Here is a 17,954-nt window from a genome sequence, read left to right as displayed (position 1 = left end):
AAAAATGCCATCAGGATAAAAGTTTAAGTAAGCCACAGACAGTAACCACTTAAGAAGTGTTCAATGTACATTACAGAGGTCAGAGGAGAAGGATAAATCATTTGCTCATATTATACTATAGAAAATTATTTAATTTGAATAGCTGATACTTTAAAATACTTGCAAGGCACAAGAGAAATAAATCAGTGCAAAACAGGTCAAAACAAATTATTTGAAAGCATACAGAAAACATTTTGAGTAGAAACAATGTTTTCTACGAGGGCAAATGACACTTAGAAAATAAAAAACTAAGGAATACTATAATTAGAAACACTTTATACAGTTGGATTTTTAACTTAAGAAAAATCTAAAATAGTATATCCAATCACTTTTTTAAAAGGCCATAAGAACATAAACATAGCTAAAATAACAAATCTCAAAACCCCAAAATAACAAACTCCTGTTCTACATTATAGTTGGTTAATGTAAAGAGTTTGTAATGAAATCTCTTGTTTATGGACCATTATGGATCTGCCCCAAATCTTCAGGACATCTTCTCCACATTTTGAACAGAAAATTTCTGTTCAATAAATGCCACCATTAAGATAGAAAAAAGGCAAGTAACAGATAGGAGGAAGATATATGTAGTACATGTACTGGATAAAGGACTTAATTAGCAGAAGATAGAAATAATTCCTACAAATTAACAGTAATAATAAAAAAGATTTAATAGGCACTTCGCAAGGAAGGATACCACAGCCAATAAAGGTATGAATTGATGCTCAACCCCATTAGTCATCATGGATACAAATTAAAACCACTATGCAATGCTATTTTACATACATCAGAATGACGAATATGAAAAAGACAAATAATATCAAGTGTTGGTGAGAATGTAGAGCAACTTAGTATCCAATGTAAATTGGTACAACCATATTGGAAAACTTTTTGACAGTAACTACTAAGATAAATGTACATGCTTTAAATTAAACAGAGGCCATCTAACTGAGGTGCCCTTAATGCTTTAGTAGACTGTAAGCAAACCAAAATCTAAGCCTGTAATGCCTCAAGGTTAAAAATCGAAACCTAAGGACAGCCAATCATAAATAGCCAATTAGCCTTTCCCAACTAAAGCAACTGCTTAAGCTACAGCCAATCAGTATTTCCTTGCTTTGCTTCCTCCTCCTCTGCATAAAAGGCTTCCCCTAAGCTCCTATCAGTAGAGCTTTTCTTACCACTTCTGCTTTGGTGCTGCCTGATTTAGATCAATTTTTGCTCAAAAAAAAACTATCAAAAAAATTTTTTTTTTTTTTTTTTTTTTGCGGTACACGGGCCTCTCACCGTTGTGGCCTCTCCCGTTGCGGAGCACAGGCTCCGGACACGCAGGCTCAGCGGCCATGGCTCACGGGCCCAGCCGCTCTGCGTCATGCGGGATCTTCCCGGACCGGGGAACGAACCCGTGTCCCTTGCATCGGCAGGCGGACTCTCAACCACTGTGCCACCAAGGAAGCCCTATCAAAATTCTTAATATGCTTTAGTGTATCTTTTAACAACATGTGATGACTTTGCAGTACTACTCCTGGGTATATACAGAAATCCATATCTTTGTTAACAAAAGACACAGACAAAATTGTTCATAGCAGCATTATTTCTAACAGTAAAAACCTACAAACAACCCCAAATGTGCACAAACAGTAGAAATAAATAAATAAAATGTGATATATCACACAATGGAATAACTTAAAGCAATGAAACCAAACCACTGCTACATACAACATTGGTGAACCTCACAAATACAATGCTGAGCAAAAGACAGACAGAAAACTATGATTTTATATATAACTCAAAAACAAAATCTATGGTGTTAAAAATCAGTATATGGTTAGCCTAGGGAGAGGTAGTGACTGGGATGGGACTCAATAAGACATATCGAGTGCCTAATTTATTCTGGGTGTTCATTATGTTTATGTTGTAAAAAGTTTTCAGCTATACATTGTAACTTTCCTGTACTTCAAAAAAAAATGAATTCTTAAAATACATACACACTCAGAAAAAATTCACTGAATTCAAGCTCTTTAGTTTAACATAAGGCTCCTCACAGTCTGGTTCCAATCATCTTTTTGGCCGTATTTTCTGACACTTTACTCCTTGTTCCCAGCTCTGCATTCTCCTAACATTTGTCCTTTGAGTGTGTGCTTTGAGTATGTGCTTTTTTGTTCTGATATACCCTTTGCCACTTGACAACTCATTCCCATCTTTTATTCTCTGCTCAGAGGTCTCCTCTGTGAAGCCTTTAAGACTCCTTCCACCATTTTCTGGACACCCACAATAATTTGTGCAAGCCTCTAGCTTAGTAGCACTTAACCTTTTTTTGTTTATGTGTCTATTCCACTGGATTGTGAACTCCCTCTGAGAACAGCTACTGAATTTTCATTTTTGAAACTCAGTGGCAGCACAGCACCTTACGCATTCATTCATCATACCTACCATGTGAAAAGCTCTGTGACAGGTGTCTGGAAATACAGGAGTAAGCAAGCTTCTCAGCAGCTTATAGTCTGCTATAGATGGCACTCAATAAAGCAAAAAGACAGGAGCAGTAGAGAGAAAAGGACACATAATGGAGACAGGGACAAGCAGGTAGAGGTCTTTATGGAATAACACTGTCATTTCTATGGTGTTCAACACTGCCACTAAATACCTGAAGCTTTGTTGTGCTGTTTTAAGGCTTAAAAGGGAGATATTTCTTAGCATTTGTCCTTGGGATTGAATGAAATTAAGTAGAAGGTAGAATTTAAGCCACAGTAAATCACATCATCTGTTATTTTAAAACCAAGCGGCATAAGCCCCTGTTATATCCTGTCTGTTAAACAGGTCTTTGATTTTTTTAACTAGTTTATATCAACTGTAGTTAAGAGTTATGTTTTGCTATGAATTGTGAATATTTTTCTAAATAATCATCTTATACATTATGTACTTGTATCTATAAATCTTTTCCAGAAATGTTCAGATTGACCAAAAACACAATAGAAACACTAAATACCTAAATGAGTTGGTCTACTTCACCAAATACTGCAGCTTTACAGACATATTTTTGTTTTTAAATATTTTTTCACCATTCTGGAGGGTCATATTGTTTTAAAGAAATGGGCACTAATATTTCTTTTTCCTTATAAAAGGCTTAGAACCAGTCCAAGAGTGCTTTTTGCAACCTTAAGATTTTTCCGGTAATTTCTTAAAAGCATTAACAATTTAAAAAAAAATGTAAAGACAGTACCTAAAGATGCAGGTACTCCTGTTTGATGATATCCTAAATGTTCATGATAGCACTTAAGGGTCACTAAGCTCCATCAGTGGACTGGAAACTGTTTTCTCTTCCTGTCTACATAAATTGATGCATTTTCCCCTTAAGGTTTATTGTACTCTTTCCCAAAGGAACAATGCATCCATCAACACTGCCATTCAGTTACTCTTATTAATAGCAATTAACTGCACAGTGTAATAGGTACCTTCAGCAAATATAATGCCCACTTCTACAGGTCAAACTGTTTTTTAAACATAATTGGGCATATCATTTTATTTTTTAAATAATTAGCTTTACTGAGATGTAATTTACATGATAAGATTCACTCATTTTAAGTGCATAGGTCCATAAATTTTGATAGATGTATACAGTTGTACAACTACCCCACAATCAAGATATAGAACATTTCCATCACCCCAAAGAGTTCTACTTCCCTCAGTTCTATCCCTGGGCAGCTGATTTGTTTTCTGGGCCTACAGTTTTGCCTTTTCCAGAATTTCATAAAAATAAAATCACACAGTAGGTAATCCTTGTGTCTGCCTTCTTTCACTTGGCATAATGCTTCTGAGATTCATCCAAGCTGTTTAATGTATCAGCTCATCCTTTCTTATAGCTGAGTATAATATTCTACTGTATGAATATATCACAATCTGGTTACTCATTCAATACTTAATAGGGATCGGATTGTTTCCAGTTTGGGGCTATTATAAAGTTACTATGGACATGTGAGTACAAGCACCTGTGTGGACAAAAGTTTACATTTTTCTTGGGTAAATCCCTAGAAGTGGGATTGTTGGATCTTACAGTAAGTGTACATTTAACTTTATAAGAAACTGCCAAACTGCTTTCCTGCCAGCAATACGCAAGTTGTAAGTGCTACACATCTTTACCAACATTTGGTGTTGGTACTGTCAACCTTTTAAATCTCAGCCACTCTAACGGATGCACAGCAACATCTCACTGTGGTTTTAATTTGCCTTTTCCTAAAGATTAAAGATCTTGAGCATTTTTTCATGGGATTCCTGGCCATTCATGTATCTTCTTCGGTGACATGTCTAGATTTCCCATTTTTAGTTGTGCTGTTTACATTCTTATATTGTATATGTGGTGGATTAAAGTCCTGTTATCAGATACATGTTTTACAAATACTTCCTCCCAATCTGCTGCTTCCTCATTTTTCTGATAGTGTCTTTCAAAGAGGAAAAGTGTTTAATTATAATAAAGATTTATCAATTTTTTTCTTCTGCAGTTCCAGCTTTTTGCATTAAAAAGAAAATCTTAGCTAGCCCAAGGTCACCAAGATTTTCTCCTATGTTTTCCTTTAGAGTGGTATAGTTTTAGTGCTTACATTTAAGTTCATAATACATTTTGAATTGCATATAGTGTGAAGGAGCTCAAAGCATGTCACCCCAAGATAACGCCATGTTGTCATATTGATTATTTTGAGTTAAAGGCACCTGGAAACAACAGGTGTAAGAAGGGCACTCTGACCCTCCTTTTCTTCCTGAAAGCAGGAGATACAACCCCCATGTGAAAGGTACCCTTCCCTGTGCCAGGAGGAAGGAAGCCATTCTGATCACCAGAGATAGGGAATTTGGGGCCAAGAAATCTGTACAAACGAACCTTCTTAAATTAACCCTTATCTTCCTACTTACTTCTTCACCATTTACTACTCCTAGCCAAAAGTTATTTGCCTTGTCAATTCTTAACAAATTTATTGTTTCTTTGTCTAAAAGGTATACAAGCTTCCTGCTCTGGTCATTCCTCAGGTTTTCATTCTCTCGCACAGACAGCCATGTACATGTAAAAATTTAATAAAATTTGTATACTCTTCTCCTGTTAATCTATGTCAGTTTGATTCTTAGGCCCAGCCAGAGAACCTAAGAGGATAGAGAATTTTTTCCTCTCCTACAAGGGCAAGGTAAGAGTCAATAACTTTTTTTTTTCCTTGCATATGGATATCCAATTGTTCCAGAACCATTTGTTGAAAAGACTATCTTTTCCCCACTGAATTACCTTGGGAGTTCAGAGCAAGTATTACTCTAGTATTAATTTACGCCCACTACTAAAATGTAAATCTTCTGGCTGATGAGAATATGAACACTTCCCAGACCTGTGTGAGACCTGCTAACTGTTCAGACTATTGCTTTCCTGTGACTCTTTCCCTGCTCTTGTGGAGTTTTACCCATAACACGTACAGATCAATATTCTGGAAACTCCTGCAGGAAGAAAGCTGAGTCAATCTTAGGGCTCTCTTTTTCCCTTCTCTCAGGAATCACATGTGCTGCCTGCATTGTCCAATGTCTACAAATACTTGTTTCATATGTTTTGTCCAGTTTTCTAGTTGTTTACAGCAAAACAATTCCTGTAGCAATTTTCTTGAATATCGGTCACTTTATTTTTAAATAGTACAGTATACAGGTAATTCTCAAAGCTTACAGAAATATTAGTAATCTTTTAAGTTTAATTTCTCGTTTTAATACTTTGCTGCTCCTCTTTCTTAAAATCTACGCCCTGGTTATCTTTCTTAGTTTTCCTATTTTTCCTCCAATTTTTCAGTGCATGAATTCTTTATAGAGGCCTGTCATAGTCTTGTATGTTAACTTCTTCAAGTAAAAACTGAGTTTCATTTACTCTTCATGAAATGAGCATTTTAAAACAAAAAAATACATAAATCTCACATTAGTGATTAGAAAGAAGAAATCCCAAAAAATCTAATAAGAGTTTTCTAGTACTGGAAAAGCAAAGTATACACCCTCTCTCTAAGCCTTTAACACAGCAGGATATCCTACATCAATAACAAGACAACACCTAAAAGACAAGTCAAAAGCAGCACTGGTTTCCCTGGCCATTTGCTCAGGACCACCTTCCTGGACACTAATTTGACTCACTGCTCTCTGCTCTTGTTTCTCTGCCTCTCTGGGCCGTGGACTTCATTCCCCAGCCCTCCTAAGGACTGGTGACCCATTTAAATTCCTTCCTTGGATTAGTATCCTTGCTGAGAGTTGAGGCAAGGGAGGTCATCTCAACCGCTTCTAACCATGATTCCTTTGATTACTGACATCACTTGTAATTCTGGAAAAGAAATACTTCTCTCATTGGCCCTGAAGAACCTTCTGTACTTTGGCAAGCTTGCTAGTCTCATTACCAGAAAAGGGAGATTGAAACAGGAGAGCACTTCCTACAAGTCAACAACAACAACAAAAAACTCAATTAAAAAATGAGCAAAGAACTTAAACATATCTCCGAAGAAAATATAAATGGCCAATCAGCATATACAAAGATGTTTAATATCACCAACCATTAGGGAAATGAAAATTAAAACCACAATGAGGGAATTCCCTGGTGGTCCAGTGGTTAGGACTCCACGCTTTCACTGCCAAGGGCACGGGTTCAATCTCTGGTAAGGGAACTAAGACCCTGCAAGCCGCGTGGCATGGCCAAAAAACAAAAACAAAAAAAACCCACAATGAGCTATCACCCCCCCCAGCCATTAGGATGGCTTTTTTTTTTTTTTTTAAAGACAGAAAATAACAAGTGTTGGCAAGGATGCAGAAAAACTGGAACCTCTGTGCAATGCTGTCAGTGGGAACATAAAATGGTGCATCTGCTATGGAAAAGAGTGTGGAAGTCCTCAACACATTAAAAATAGAATTACCATGTGATGCAGCAATTCCACTTCTGAGTATGTATTCAAAGAATTAAAAGCAGATATTTGTAAACCCATGTTCATAGCAGCGATATTAACAAGACCTAAAAGGTAGAAGCAACCCAAATGCCCATCAACAGATGGATGGATAAATAAAATGTGGCATAAACATACAATGGAATATTATTGAGCCTTAAAAAAAAAGAAATTCTGGTACCTGCTACAACATGGGTGAAACCTGAAATGTCATGGTTAAGTGAAATAAGCTAGTCACAATAGGAAAAATGCTGTATGATTCCACCTATGCAAGCTGTCCATTGTAGTCAAACCTACAGAAAAGGAAAGCAGAATGGTGGTTGCCAGAGACTGGGAGGAGAAGGAAATAGGGAGTTACTGTTTAATGGGTATAAAGTTTCAGTTATGCAAGTTGAAAATATTCTGGAGATTGATTGCACAACAACATGAATATACTTAACAATACTGCACTATACACTTTAAAATGGTTCGGATGTTAAGTTTTACGTTACATGTATTTGACCACAGCACACACACACACACACACACACACACACACACACACACACGAGAATACCGCAATGGGAGTCTTTGGTTAAGGTTTCTCTAGTACAGGCTACCCATCGGGGCGTTTAAATAGCCCATTAGTTTACATGGATTGCTTGGCACCATGAACAACCTACACCAAAAGAATGATTAAAAGGAGATTTGATGAATTCCAACCCACAGCATTATTTAAAAAAAGAAAAAAAAAGTGTATTGGAACTTAGGAGGAAAATCTAATAAAGGACATCAAGCCATAATGTAAGGTACTACAAAAATTCCATCAGTTGTAAAGATGGAACTTCTTTACAACTTCCCCATATTTGTCAGTTTTTTTAGCCCATATGTTATCCTATAGTGACTGGCAGTTAAAAATCTAAAGAAAGGATTAAAGAAAAACTGTATGTTTTTATTTAATGATAAGCAAGTATGTTGAAAAGATTAGGTCCTTCCCGATGGACAATCCTAGAGAGAAAGGAACCCCTAAGACATGGAGTAGATGGTTGCAACTTCAGACATCAATACAGACTAGATCACTGGGACCTGCAGAAGGAAGACAGGAATCCCTGAAGAGTCCACAGGGTCAGGAGCAATCCTTGAGGTTTACTGACACAAGTATTAGAATCTTCTTTAAAAGTTGTTCAAACATGTGATCTGCAAACCTGTCACTGAAGCACTAACAACTGTCTTCTCCTTCAGGATTGTTCCTTGGTGTGTGTTTCTGGCTGACATAATTAAAAGAAGCCCTATTTCTAAGTCTCTGTCAGGGAAGCCTCAGTGGGAATTTCTGATCCCCACATCATGTTACTCCCAGCAGATACTAATACTGTGGAGCCACATTCATTCAACAGAGCAGGTCAACTGAATAAAAATGAAAATCGGTCATTCCAGTGAGGGTGCTTATGCTGATCCCAGCTGTGATGGGTGGCTTGCCAAGTACCCTCTTCTGAACGCAGAATAAACATATTGCCAGAGAAATGGGAGGAAAACTGGAAGACCATCTGAGTCCTATCCCTCAGTTTTGGGGTAGGCCAGTGGTTTTAAAATAATATGGTTAGTTGCTTATCTGTACTGCTTTTATAGTATTCAATATATAGCCTACGAGGTAATGTGCTGTATGACTATTTTCAAATGAAATTGCTAAGTGCATACTTAACCCTATTGCTGAAAAAACAAACAAACAAACAAACAGGAATGCTGGTTTCTATATTGCTCTGAAAACAAGAGAACCAACTTTCAAGTCAGAATCCTTGAAATATAAAATGGTTATCTACATTTATGCAAACATTCCTGAAAGCTGTTAACAGTAACATTACTTTTGTGAGTTAGGGAAATATATGGCTGGTCTACTTACTCTAATTTATGCCTATCCTTGAAAGTTAATAGAATTCCAATACTAAATAAGATCCTAAGAGACAAATTAATATTCCCTTAAGAATGAGGAAATGTTTTCACCTTCACAGGTAAGATTTAATTTAAATTTTTTGTCAGTAAGTTACCTGACAACTGAAATGCTATAACTATACCTGTAAATTGAAAAATACTACCAGATAAAGAGAAACCACCTTTTCTTTCCAGTAAAAGGAAACATACATTTTCTTTCCTTTGTCTAGACGTCTAAAGTACCCCAAGTTTCACAGTCACGTGATAGTTCCATGAATGTCAGTATCCAATATGCACTCATTTACACAAAAACAGCTTTTCTTCTGCTGTTACCAGTTGAGTCATGTTGAAGAAAGATCAAAGTGTACCTAACACTGAGAAACAATGCTTAGGACTTGGCTATGGCTGTAGATGGAGCCTCTTGTTAGTTTAGAAGGGATCACTTTCATATTAAACCTACTGCTAAAAAGACCATATACTGATGTGTTGCACATTAAATAGAACTTACAGACTAACGTCACAACTGCAATATATTATAAGGTGACTGTTCTCCATTGATCCAACCCTTCTAATAAAAACACCCCTGAACATTTCTCCCTCAAGACAAGGAGGACTACTGGAGATGAAGCATGCTTATGAAGTCCTTCTCTGTTACAGTCAAAAAGACCTAAAAACAGCTTAGCTTTGTTGTCAATATCCAGCAGGTAGACAAGGCATTTGGGTTTAGGTAAAGGTTTTGTGGAACTACTTTCTGGAGCTCAACTGAGTTCAGAAAAAAACTGTGCAGTGGGCTACGTCACCATCACGGAGCTCTGACACCCCTCAGAGGCTTCCCTATTACAAGAATTCACCACTCTCATGGCGGAAACAATCTATACATTACCTTCAACTGCTCTAGGGCAAAAGATGAACCATCTTGCTGTAAATTTTCAATAATCTGTTCCACAGTATTGGCTGAGAACCAACTATGAAAAAAAGGGAAACATAAGATTTCAACAATGTGTAAGTGATTTCTTCTTTCCATGATAGCAATGAGTCTAAACACAGGCTTCCCCTAAACCCTATTTCAAGAATGAAAAAATTTCCAACCTATATTACAGGATGATGAAATAGAACATTGTTTCTCTGGGTATTTGCAGTCTACCTTCACTAATGGGAAATAAAGCCTACATTTTCTCTTCTGCTTTCTTGCATCTATCATACATAAGTAAATTATGTCTTAACTGTCAAAAACTGATGCTTCTAAAACGTAATGATAGTTGCCTTATTTTCCAACAGTTTTCCTCCTCTTGTGTTTAAGTCAGTCTGTCAGTCTCTCAAATCATTGCACAAAACCTTTTGCTGGGACTTCCCTGGTGGCGCAGTGGTTGAGAGTCCGCCTGCCGATGCAGGGGACACGGGTTCGTGCCCCGGTCCGGGAAGATCCCACATGCCGTGGAGTGGCTGGGCCCGTGAGCCATGGCTGCTGAGCCTGCGCGTCCGGAGCCTGTGCTCCGCAACGGGAGAGACCACAGCAGGGAGAGGCCCACATACGCAAAAAAAAAAAAAACAAAAAAACAAGAAAACAACCTTTTGCTGATCAGCTTGATAAGACCTTCAGAGAAGATCACTAAAATGAATCAGCATAATAGATTACTTAAATTTAATGAGTTTATTTCCCCCTGAAGGAGTGGGCAGGAAGGTACTTTCAAAGGTAACTAAAAAAAACTGCGTTATCTGATCTCAGAATTTGGTGCATTATCAAACACAGCACAATTACAGCGTTACTAGTAAATTCGATTTAATATAGTCTTTCCAAAGGAACAGATATAATTGACACCTCTCTTTAAGTACCTGTTTATTTTGTCCATGTGTTCCTCAAGTATAAAAGACTTGTCTTGATCAATCTTGGACTGTTTGAAAATAAAAATCTTTAATTAATTTGATGCAACTCAAATCTTAAAAATTCTTAAAATTTTCACCATATTTAATGATATATTTTGTGGCAGATTGCAACTTTCACTCAAATTACATCCAGTCTCATAAATAACTACTACCATATGTTCAAAATTCAGACTATGTATTATTCCAGAATAGCTCTTAAAACTATCAACAGCAAAAAATGTTCTCGTATTTTTATTTGTATGCCATTATATATTATTATATCATCATTAAAGTGTGTCAATGAATTTAAGGATTTCAAGGGACCTGAGAAGTCATCCTGCCCCAATTTCTGTCTGATATAGAAATCCCTACCACATCCCCGATATCCCCGCAGCACTGACCTCCAGGGGAAAAAAAAAACTACAATGTGTAAGCAATTTCTTCTTTCCATGATAGCAATGAGTCTAAACACAGGCTTATATCCCCGATATCCCCACAGCACTGACCTCCAGGGGAAAAAAAACACTACCTCAGAAAAGAACTCATAAGTGCTTGAACAACTATAATTAGGATTAAAAAAAAATTTTTTTTGAACCAAAAATCAGCCCTCTCATGTTTATAGTTCTAGTTAATCCCCCTTGAGTTAATCTTTTCTCACACAGTGCAGTTTTGAGTCCCCTCACAATCCAGGTCCTTCTTATGTACAAATTCCAGTTTATCAAGGTCATTCTTAAAGTGTGGTACATGTACCTTAGCTGCAGACGTGGCTGAATCATAGCAAAGAACAACAAGGTTCCACATACCCTTGTTTTGGATACAATGCTTTAAATAACAGGACTAACTCTAGGTTAGTTTGGGGGCAGTCCTATTATGCTGTGATTTACACTGGGCAGTTAAAACTTTTTTTAAAACTGGTGCCATTGTAGGCTACATTTCTCCCATCCTGTACTTATGAATTTGGTACCCTGGACTGAAATACAATTATCTCTATTGTGATACTGTGATTTAAAATAAAAAATATGTATTTGGTCTTCGTCCATATATTTGGCCTTTTGTTCCAGGCTCACAGCTCCCAAAAACCCATGAAAACCCCTAAGTAGATCACCTTTTGTTATAATATATGGTCTTTTGTCTTCGGTTCCTGAAATAAAGGTGAAATGGCTGTCTTTTGTTATTCACAACAAGCCCCTTTCAATCACACCTTTGTTTATGTTACTGAGGTGACTATAGGAAAGCCCTAAGGATGGGGGCTGGTTGCCAGGGGAACCAACCAAGGGAAGTTGCAGTGCCATACTCCACTATCTAATCCCACACCTCCCCCATCTCCACCTCCAGTGAGGGGAAAAGCGCTGGAGATTGAGTTCGATCACCAATGTCAATGATTTAATCAATCATGCCTACATAATGAAGCTGTCATAAAAACTCCAAAAGATGGGGTTTGGAGAGTTTCTACGTTGATGAACATGCAGGGAGAGTGAGTGGCTCACCCCAACTTCATGGGGACAGAAGCTCCTGGGCTTGAGGCCCCTCTGGACCTCACCCTATGTATCTCTTCATCAAGCTGTGCATTCATATCCTTCATAATAAACCAATAAATGTTAAGTGTTTCCCTGAGGTCTGTGAGTCATTCTAGCAAATTATCAAACCCAAGGAGGGGGTCATGAGAACCCCAATTTATTGCCAGTCAGTGAGAAGTACAGGTGACAACCTGGGATTTGTGACTGGTGTGTAAAGTAGGGTCCAACTTGTGGGACTTGGCCCGTTAAGTTGTGGGATCTGATGCGAACCTCAGGTAGACAGTGTCAGCATTGAAAGGAATCATAAGACACCCAGCTTGTGTCGTGGAGAACTGCCTGATGTGTGGAAAACCAACACGTCTGGAGTCAGGAGTGTTGTGAATGTGGCAGTAATGAGAAGGAAAGGAAAACACATGGAGGGTTTCCCAACACATTTATCAAATTTCACATTTTTACTATTAAACAGATCACTCTGAACTTGGTTTTTTTTTTTTTCACAAACATGTTTACCTAATTTAACTTAGTTTCTTAGTTTCAAATCAGTCTGATCAAAACACCATCAACATTCTCATCCAAATCACTGAGGAAAACACTGACTAAGAGAAGGCCAAGACGGCTTCACTTACAGCCTAATACCCAAACATTTAACAGAACTCCTTGGGAAGGCGCTTCAACCCCCCACACACTATAATCCATCCCACATTTACCCAATTTGACAACGTAAGAGACTGTCAGATGCTTTGACAAAATCTGATGAAATGCTCACATGCTCTGTATTCATATTCATACACTAACTATTCAGGGCCCATGAATCTGTACTCATGTTCTTCTGTTCTGGGTAATTTTGTCAGAGAACGGTTACCGTTTCTCTAAATATTTCCTCTCCTCTGTTACAAATTCCTAACAGGTTTGGACCTCCTGGAATAATACCAAGTTTTCTTTTCTCTCCACTTTCCACCTTATTATCCTCTTAGAGTCTTCCTCATCCATCAATTTTAATCTAAGCTGTTGTGAGGTTTTCCCCCATTTCGCTGTCACATTTTAAATTTCTTTTTATTCTTTAACTATTTCTCTTTGTAACATCTGTTCTTATTTCACAGATGAAATATTTTCCTCTTATCTGAAGATAAAAAAAAAAACAACCAAACCTATAATTGTTAGGGTTCCTTCTTCTCCTTGCATTGCCTACTTCCTTCAAGTACATTTTTTATTTTAGCCAATCTCCGGTTTTTAATGCCTGGCAATCCTTGTTATTCTATGTGAAGCACTAAAATTAGGAAGCTTTGTGTTGTGTGTAATGTCAATTGCAGTTATGGGACTATCAATTGTCTGATGCATTATGAGATGATCAGGCCTGGATGTTTTTTTCATAGAGGGGTGCTCGAATGTCAATAGCTACAGGTTTTCTTTTGCTTCTAATGAACTGCTTGGGAGTAGGATGGTGCTACTGACTAACTGTTTGTGCCCCCACAAAATTCATGTTGAAATCTTAATCCCAATGTGATAGTATCTGGGGGTGAGGCCTTTGGGAGGTAATTAAGTCAAAAGGATGGAGCCCTCAGGATGGGATTAGCGCCCTTATAAGCAGAGACCTGAGAGAGCTCACTTTCTCTCTCTGCTATGTGAGGACACAGCAGGAAGGCATTCATCTGCAAAACAGGAAGAGGTTCCTCACCAGGAACCTAATAGGCTGGCACCTTGATCTTGGACCTTCCAGCCTCCAGAACTATGAGAAATTTCTGTTGTTTAAGCCACCAAGTCTACGGTATTTTTGTTATGGCTGCCCAAGCTTAGATAGATGGTACATAAGAGTTCTGGAAACCAACTAGGAAAAGAGGCCAAAATTCTTCCCATTTGATATGTTCTGCCTCTTTTCAGGAGAGCACCTCACCTATCCCTGCCCTTAGCCAGCGAGGCCTGTCAAAGGGAGCTGGTACCCTACAAAGAGTCTACAGAAAGAACTGGCTTACTTCTTATTGGCTTCCCCCACTGAGTTCAGTGTTCTCAGGTCTAAAGTAGTTGCCCTCATCATTCCACTTTCAAGCTTCCAAAATCCTGACATCTTATGCCTGCCACTGTCTCCTTTTCTGTTCTATTTCTCTTTGTGGATTCCTGCCTTTCTTATTCCTTTACCACAATTTTAGTGGGGTTTCAGGAGGGAGCATATATGGCATCTATCACGTTTAACTAGAAGTCACGTAGCATTTTTATAGATTCTTGGCTCTTAAAAGAGAATTTAAGTTAGACAACAAAAGGAATTAAAAGAAACCACGGCATCGTATGTTATTATCATATTTCGATATAGACCAGAGTTTCACTTTAGCAGCTCCACAAATAGCATCAACACTGAACCTCCATTACACAAATGTCACAGTGTGTTGTAAAAAGCCCTTGCAAGGGCCAATCACAAGGCTATGCACTGAAATTCACCGGAAATGAGAAAACAAGCTGTGTAGTTGCATGTAAAGAAGTCATCTTCTCAGATGGCCATCCTAATGATTGTGAAGCACTGATACTCCCAACAAGCTTTAAAGTAAATAAATCCCAGTAATTTATTTATATCCACAAACTATAATATTCACCAACTGCTAATTTTTCAGTCACTTCCCCTTCCCCATGAATTAAAATCTGAGGTTAGAATACTGACAAGATTACCTTTGCATGGTAAGTTTCTAAGACTTCTGCAATATTTTCTTTTGAAGGAGATTTCAGGGCTAACAAATCTTCTTCTAACATGCCCAACTACAGGGGGGGTAAAGGAAAACATTTAAAACACCACAGCAACACAGAATATTTTTTCTTTAGAAATCTTATATTCTTTTTTAAAATCCCTGTCTTAAAATTATGATACTGTCCCTTCAGCTGAGTCAATGAAGGCAATTTTCACTGAAGTTGAAAGCACACACATTCCCACAAAGTAAATGCTGCCTTGCAAGGAATGGATAAAGACGAAAGAAATTGAAGAGGAGAAATAGAGACATTCATCTTTGTTTCCCTCTAGCTATTAAGCACTTGAAATGTAGTGTTGCAACTAAAGATCCCAATTATAAATTTTATTTTAATTAATTTTAATGAAAATTGCCACATGTGACTAATGGCTACTATAGTCAATGCACAGGTCTATAATATAGCCACACTTAACTCTTGTATGGCTATTAACATAACTGACACCATCTTGGGCCCATACAGTTCCTCCTGCCCTTCCACTGACCCTACCCAGGACTGTACTGTGTGGTAAATCACTTCTCTGTCATCAAGGGCTTTGTATCAATAGTTAATAGACATCGTTTAATAATCATTAGGACCAAGTGGCCTCCACGCTCTGTTAGTCCCCAAACAATGATGAAGACTCTCGATGATGTATGTATTCCCAGTGCCCAAGAGACGAGTTACCCATTCATAAACTCCAATTTAGGAACGCATGTCCTGTTTCCAAGCATACACCCCCATACCCGAAGGTCAACTATAAACTATCCCAGTGGCCCCTCAGCAGTGCAGGTGCAGTTGTGAATGCTGCCAGATCACTGTTCGCCCAATGCCACCCTGAGCATAAGTTACCCTCTAACAAACTGATCCACTGATTATATGGAGCCGCCTGCCTCATTTTTTGGTCTCAAGACACCTTCTCAGTTTGGTGGGTACTTTTCGTTCCCTCTGTCCTCCAACAGCTTTCCCCCTATATCCCTCATATACCTCTTCCTACACTCAGCCAAATGGACTTTTTACTGTTTCTAAAACACAGCTAATGTTTTCCTACCCCTATGGGGCTTGCTCATTAGTCTCCTCTATCCAGAAAAACTTCTCCTGACAATACTTATCTTAAGGCCCAGCTGAACTGCAACCTCTATGAGAAAACTTCCAGTCCTTTATTATAAGTAAGCTCTTCCTTCAATGGATTCAATCCGTTGAATCCTTTCTTTGTATTGTTTGTACACTTACCATACTTTACTCTGTCAGATGATACAGATGGTTTTTTATCTTTTGTACCCACCTCTAGCCCCATTCCCAATGTGTATTATTCATTTCTGTTATCCACTACAGGCCCTGTAAATGGTAGGCTATGCACTGCATATATTACTGGGCAATCTGACAGAAGAAAGGGCTGTGGATCAGCTCTCTCCCCCATCCTTAACCAAATTCCACTATAATCAAGCATGTCCCTCCAGAGCAAATAATGGAGTACCCATGTTTGCTTCCTGTTACAGCTCAAGGGAAAAATGAGACAGCCATCTACTCAATGTGACCAAGGATGCCCACAAAGATCTAAAAAAGAGAAATATCTGAAAATTCAGGCAAATGTGATGGAAGGCCCTCGTAACAGTGTAAGGGGACAACTTTCAACTTTGTATACTTGATACATTTTAATAGCATTCCTTCCCCTATCACATAACACCCCTCCCTCAAGATCAGAAATCCATTGGTTTCCTGGGAAACTGACTTTACCCCACAGTTCCAGGGATGGAGCACATTAGCTAGGATAGATTAGCCAGTGTATTCCACCCACCCATGTGGTTCAGGAACAAGTCAGTTCAATAAGACTGAGCTAAGCCAGCTGAAGCAGAAAAATCCCAAATCTCTTGCTGGGAGTTCTAAGGCAAAACCACCTTGAACTGGGCCTTCTGTTACATTTAACACAATGACTTTCAACTGCTATGATAAAACTGCCGTCCTCAATGTGGAGATGGGAAAACTGGGGCTAAAGAGGATAAATTCAAGCTAAGATTTAAAACCAGGCTGTCCATCTGCACATCCTTTGCCACTGTGCTATCCTGAGCTAAGAAAACTGACCGTGCTGTTTAAGAAAAATGTTTTAAGACCAAGGTAAGTAATATGTGTCCCTTACAACAGATACCCTTCAGAAGAGTTTTTAAGACCATATTTTACAAACTTTTAACTGCACTAGGGAAACTAACAAACAAAAGAATCTTTCAAAAATATCTTTATAAAAGCCTATCTTTTTATACATAAATTCAGATTTTTATATATTAGACTTTCTTAAAATATTACTTTTTTTTTTAAACAGACTATAATTATTCATTAAAAAATATTCACTGAAGGTACCAGGCAAAACAGCCCTGGATCCAGATATAATTATTTCCATTTTGCATATGAGGAAATGAGGATTGGAGAGCTTAAGCACCTTCCCCAGGGTCACACAGCTTTAAGGGTACATGTAGGGTTCAGACCCATGTAGACCAAAGCCTGTAATCTCAACCACTCATACTGCCTCCCCATGAGCTATTCCAAACAACACAAAATGCAATCATCCAAGTAATTACCTTTTCAGAATCTACAAAGTGTGTAGCAATTCCTGCTGCATACACATCTCTTCCTTTCAGCCTGAATCCTGTTAATGCAAGGAAGCACCCAAGTTTTCCTTGAAGTCGTGGCAAGAAATAACCTCCACCCACATCAGGGAATAGCCCTGTAATTAAAAACAAAAAGAGACAATGATTCAAATGAAAAAGATAAATTCAGCTCTCTTTACTTGAGATCAAAGAGCCATTTTTCTCTGGAGTCTGAATCTATAGTAAAAATATTATTACTATACCACAGTACTACAATGTACTATACAATGCAATCAATGTCACAAAAGACTTGCTATAAATTGTGCTATCTTAATTGGGGTACTTTTCAAATTTTTCATGTTTCATTTCTATAGAAGTCAATAACGGATATGACGGCACAATGTTCTGGATATAAC

At 38.0% G+C, this 17,954-nt stretch overlaps 1 protein-coding gene across 3 annotated transcripts in view; it reads right to left on the bottom strand.

Moving 5' to 3' along the window:
- Nucleotides 1–17,954, bottom strand: part of HIBCH (3-hydroxyisobutyryl-CoA hydrolase) — an 87,960-nt gene that overhangs the window by 11,805 nt on the left and 58,201 nt on the right. For all 3 annotated transcript variants that reach the window (XM_032637350.1, XM_032637353.1, XM_032637351.1), the window contains 4 exons: nucleotides 17,530–17,675; nucleotides 14,906–14,992; nucleotides 10,704–10,762; nucleotides 9,754–9,835 (listed from right to left, as the gene is read on the bottom strand). In XM_032637350.1, the coding sequence (XP_032493241.1) occupies nucleotides 9,754–9,835; nucleotides 10,704–10,762; nucleotides 14,906–14,992; nucleotides 17,530–17,675 (374 nt within the window). The remainder of the gene's footprint in view (nucleotides 1–9,753; nucleotides 9,836–10,703; nucleotides 10,763–14,905; nucleotides 14,993–17,529; nucleotides 17,676–17,954) is intronic.

The sequence above is a fragment of the Phocoena sinus genome, chromosome 7 (genome assembly GCF_008692025.1).
Source record: "Phocoena sinus isolate mPhoSin1 chromosome 7, mPhoSin1.pri, whole genome shotgun sequence".
Lineage (NCBI taxonomy): Eukaryota > Metazoa > Chordata > Mammalia > Artiodactyla > Phocoenidae > Phocoena > Phocoena sinus.
This window is presented reverse-complemented; position numbering and strand designations above follow the sequence as displayed.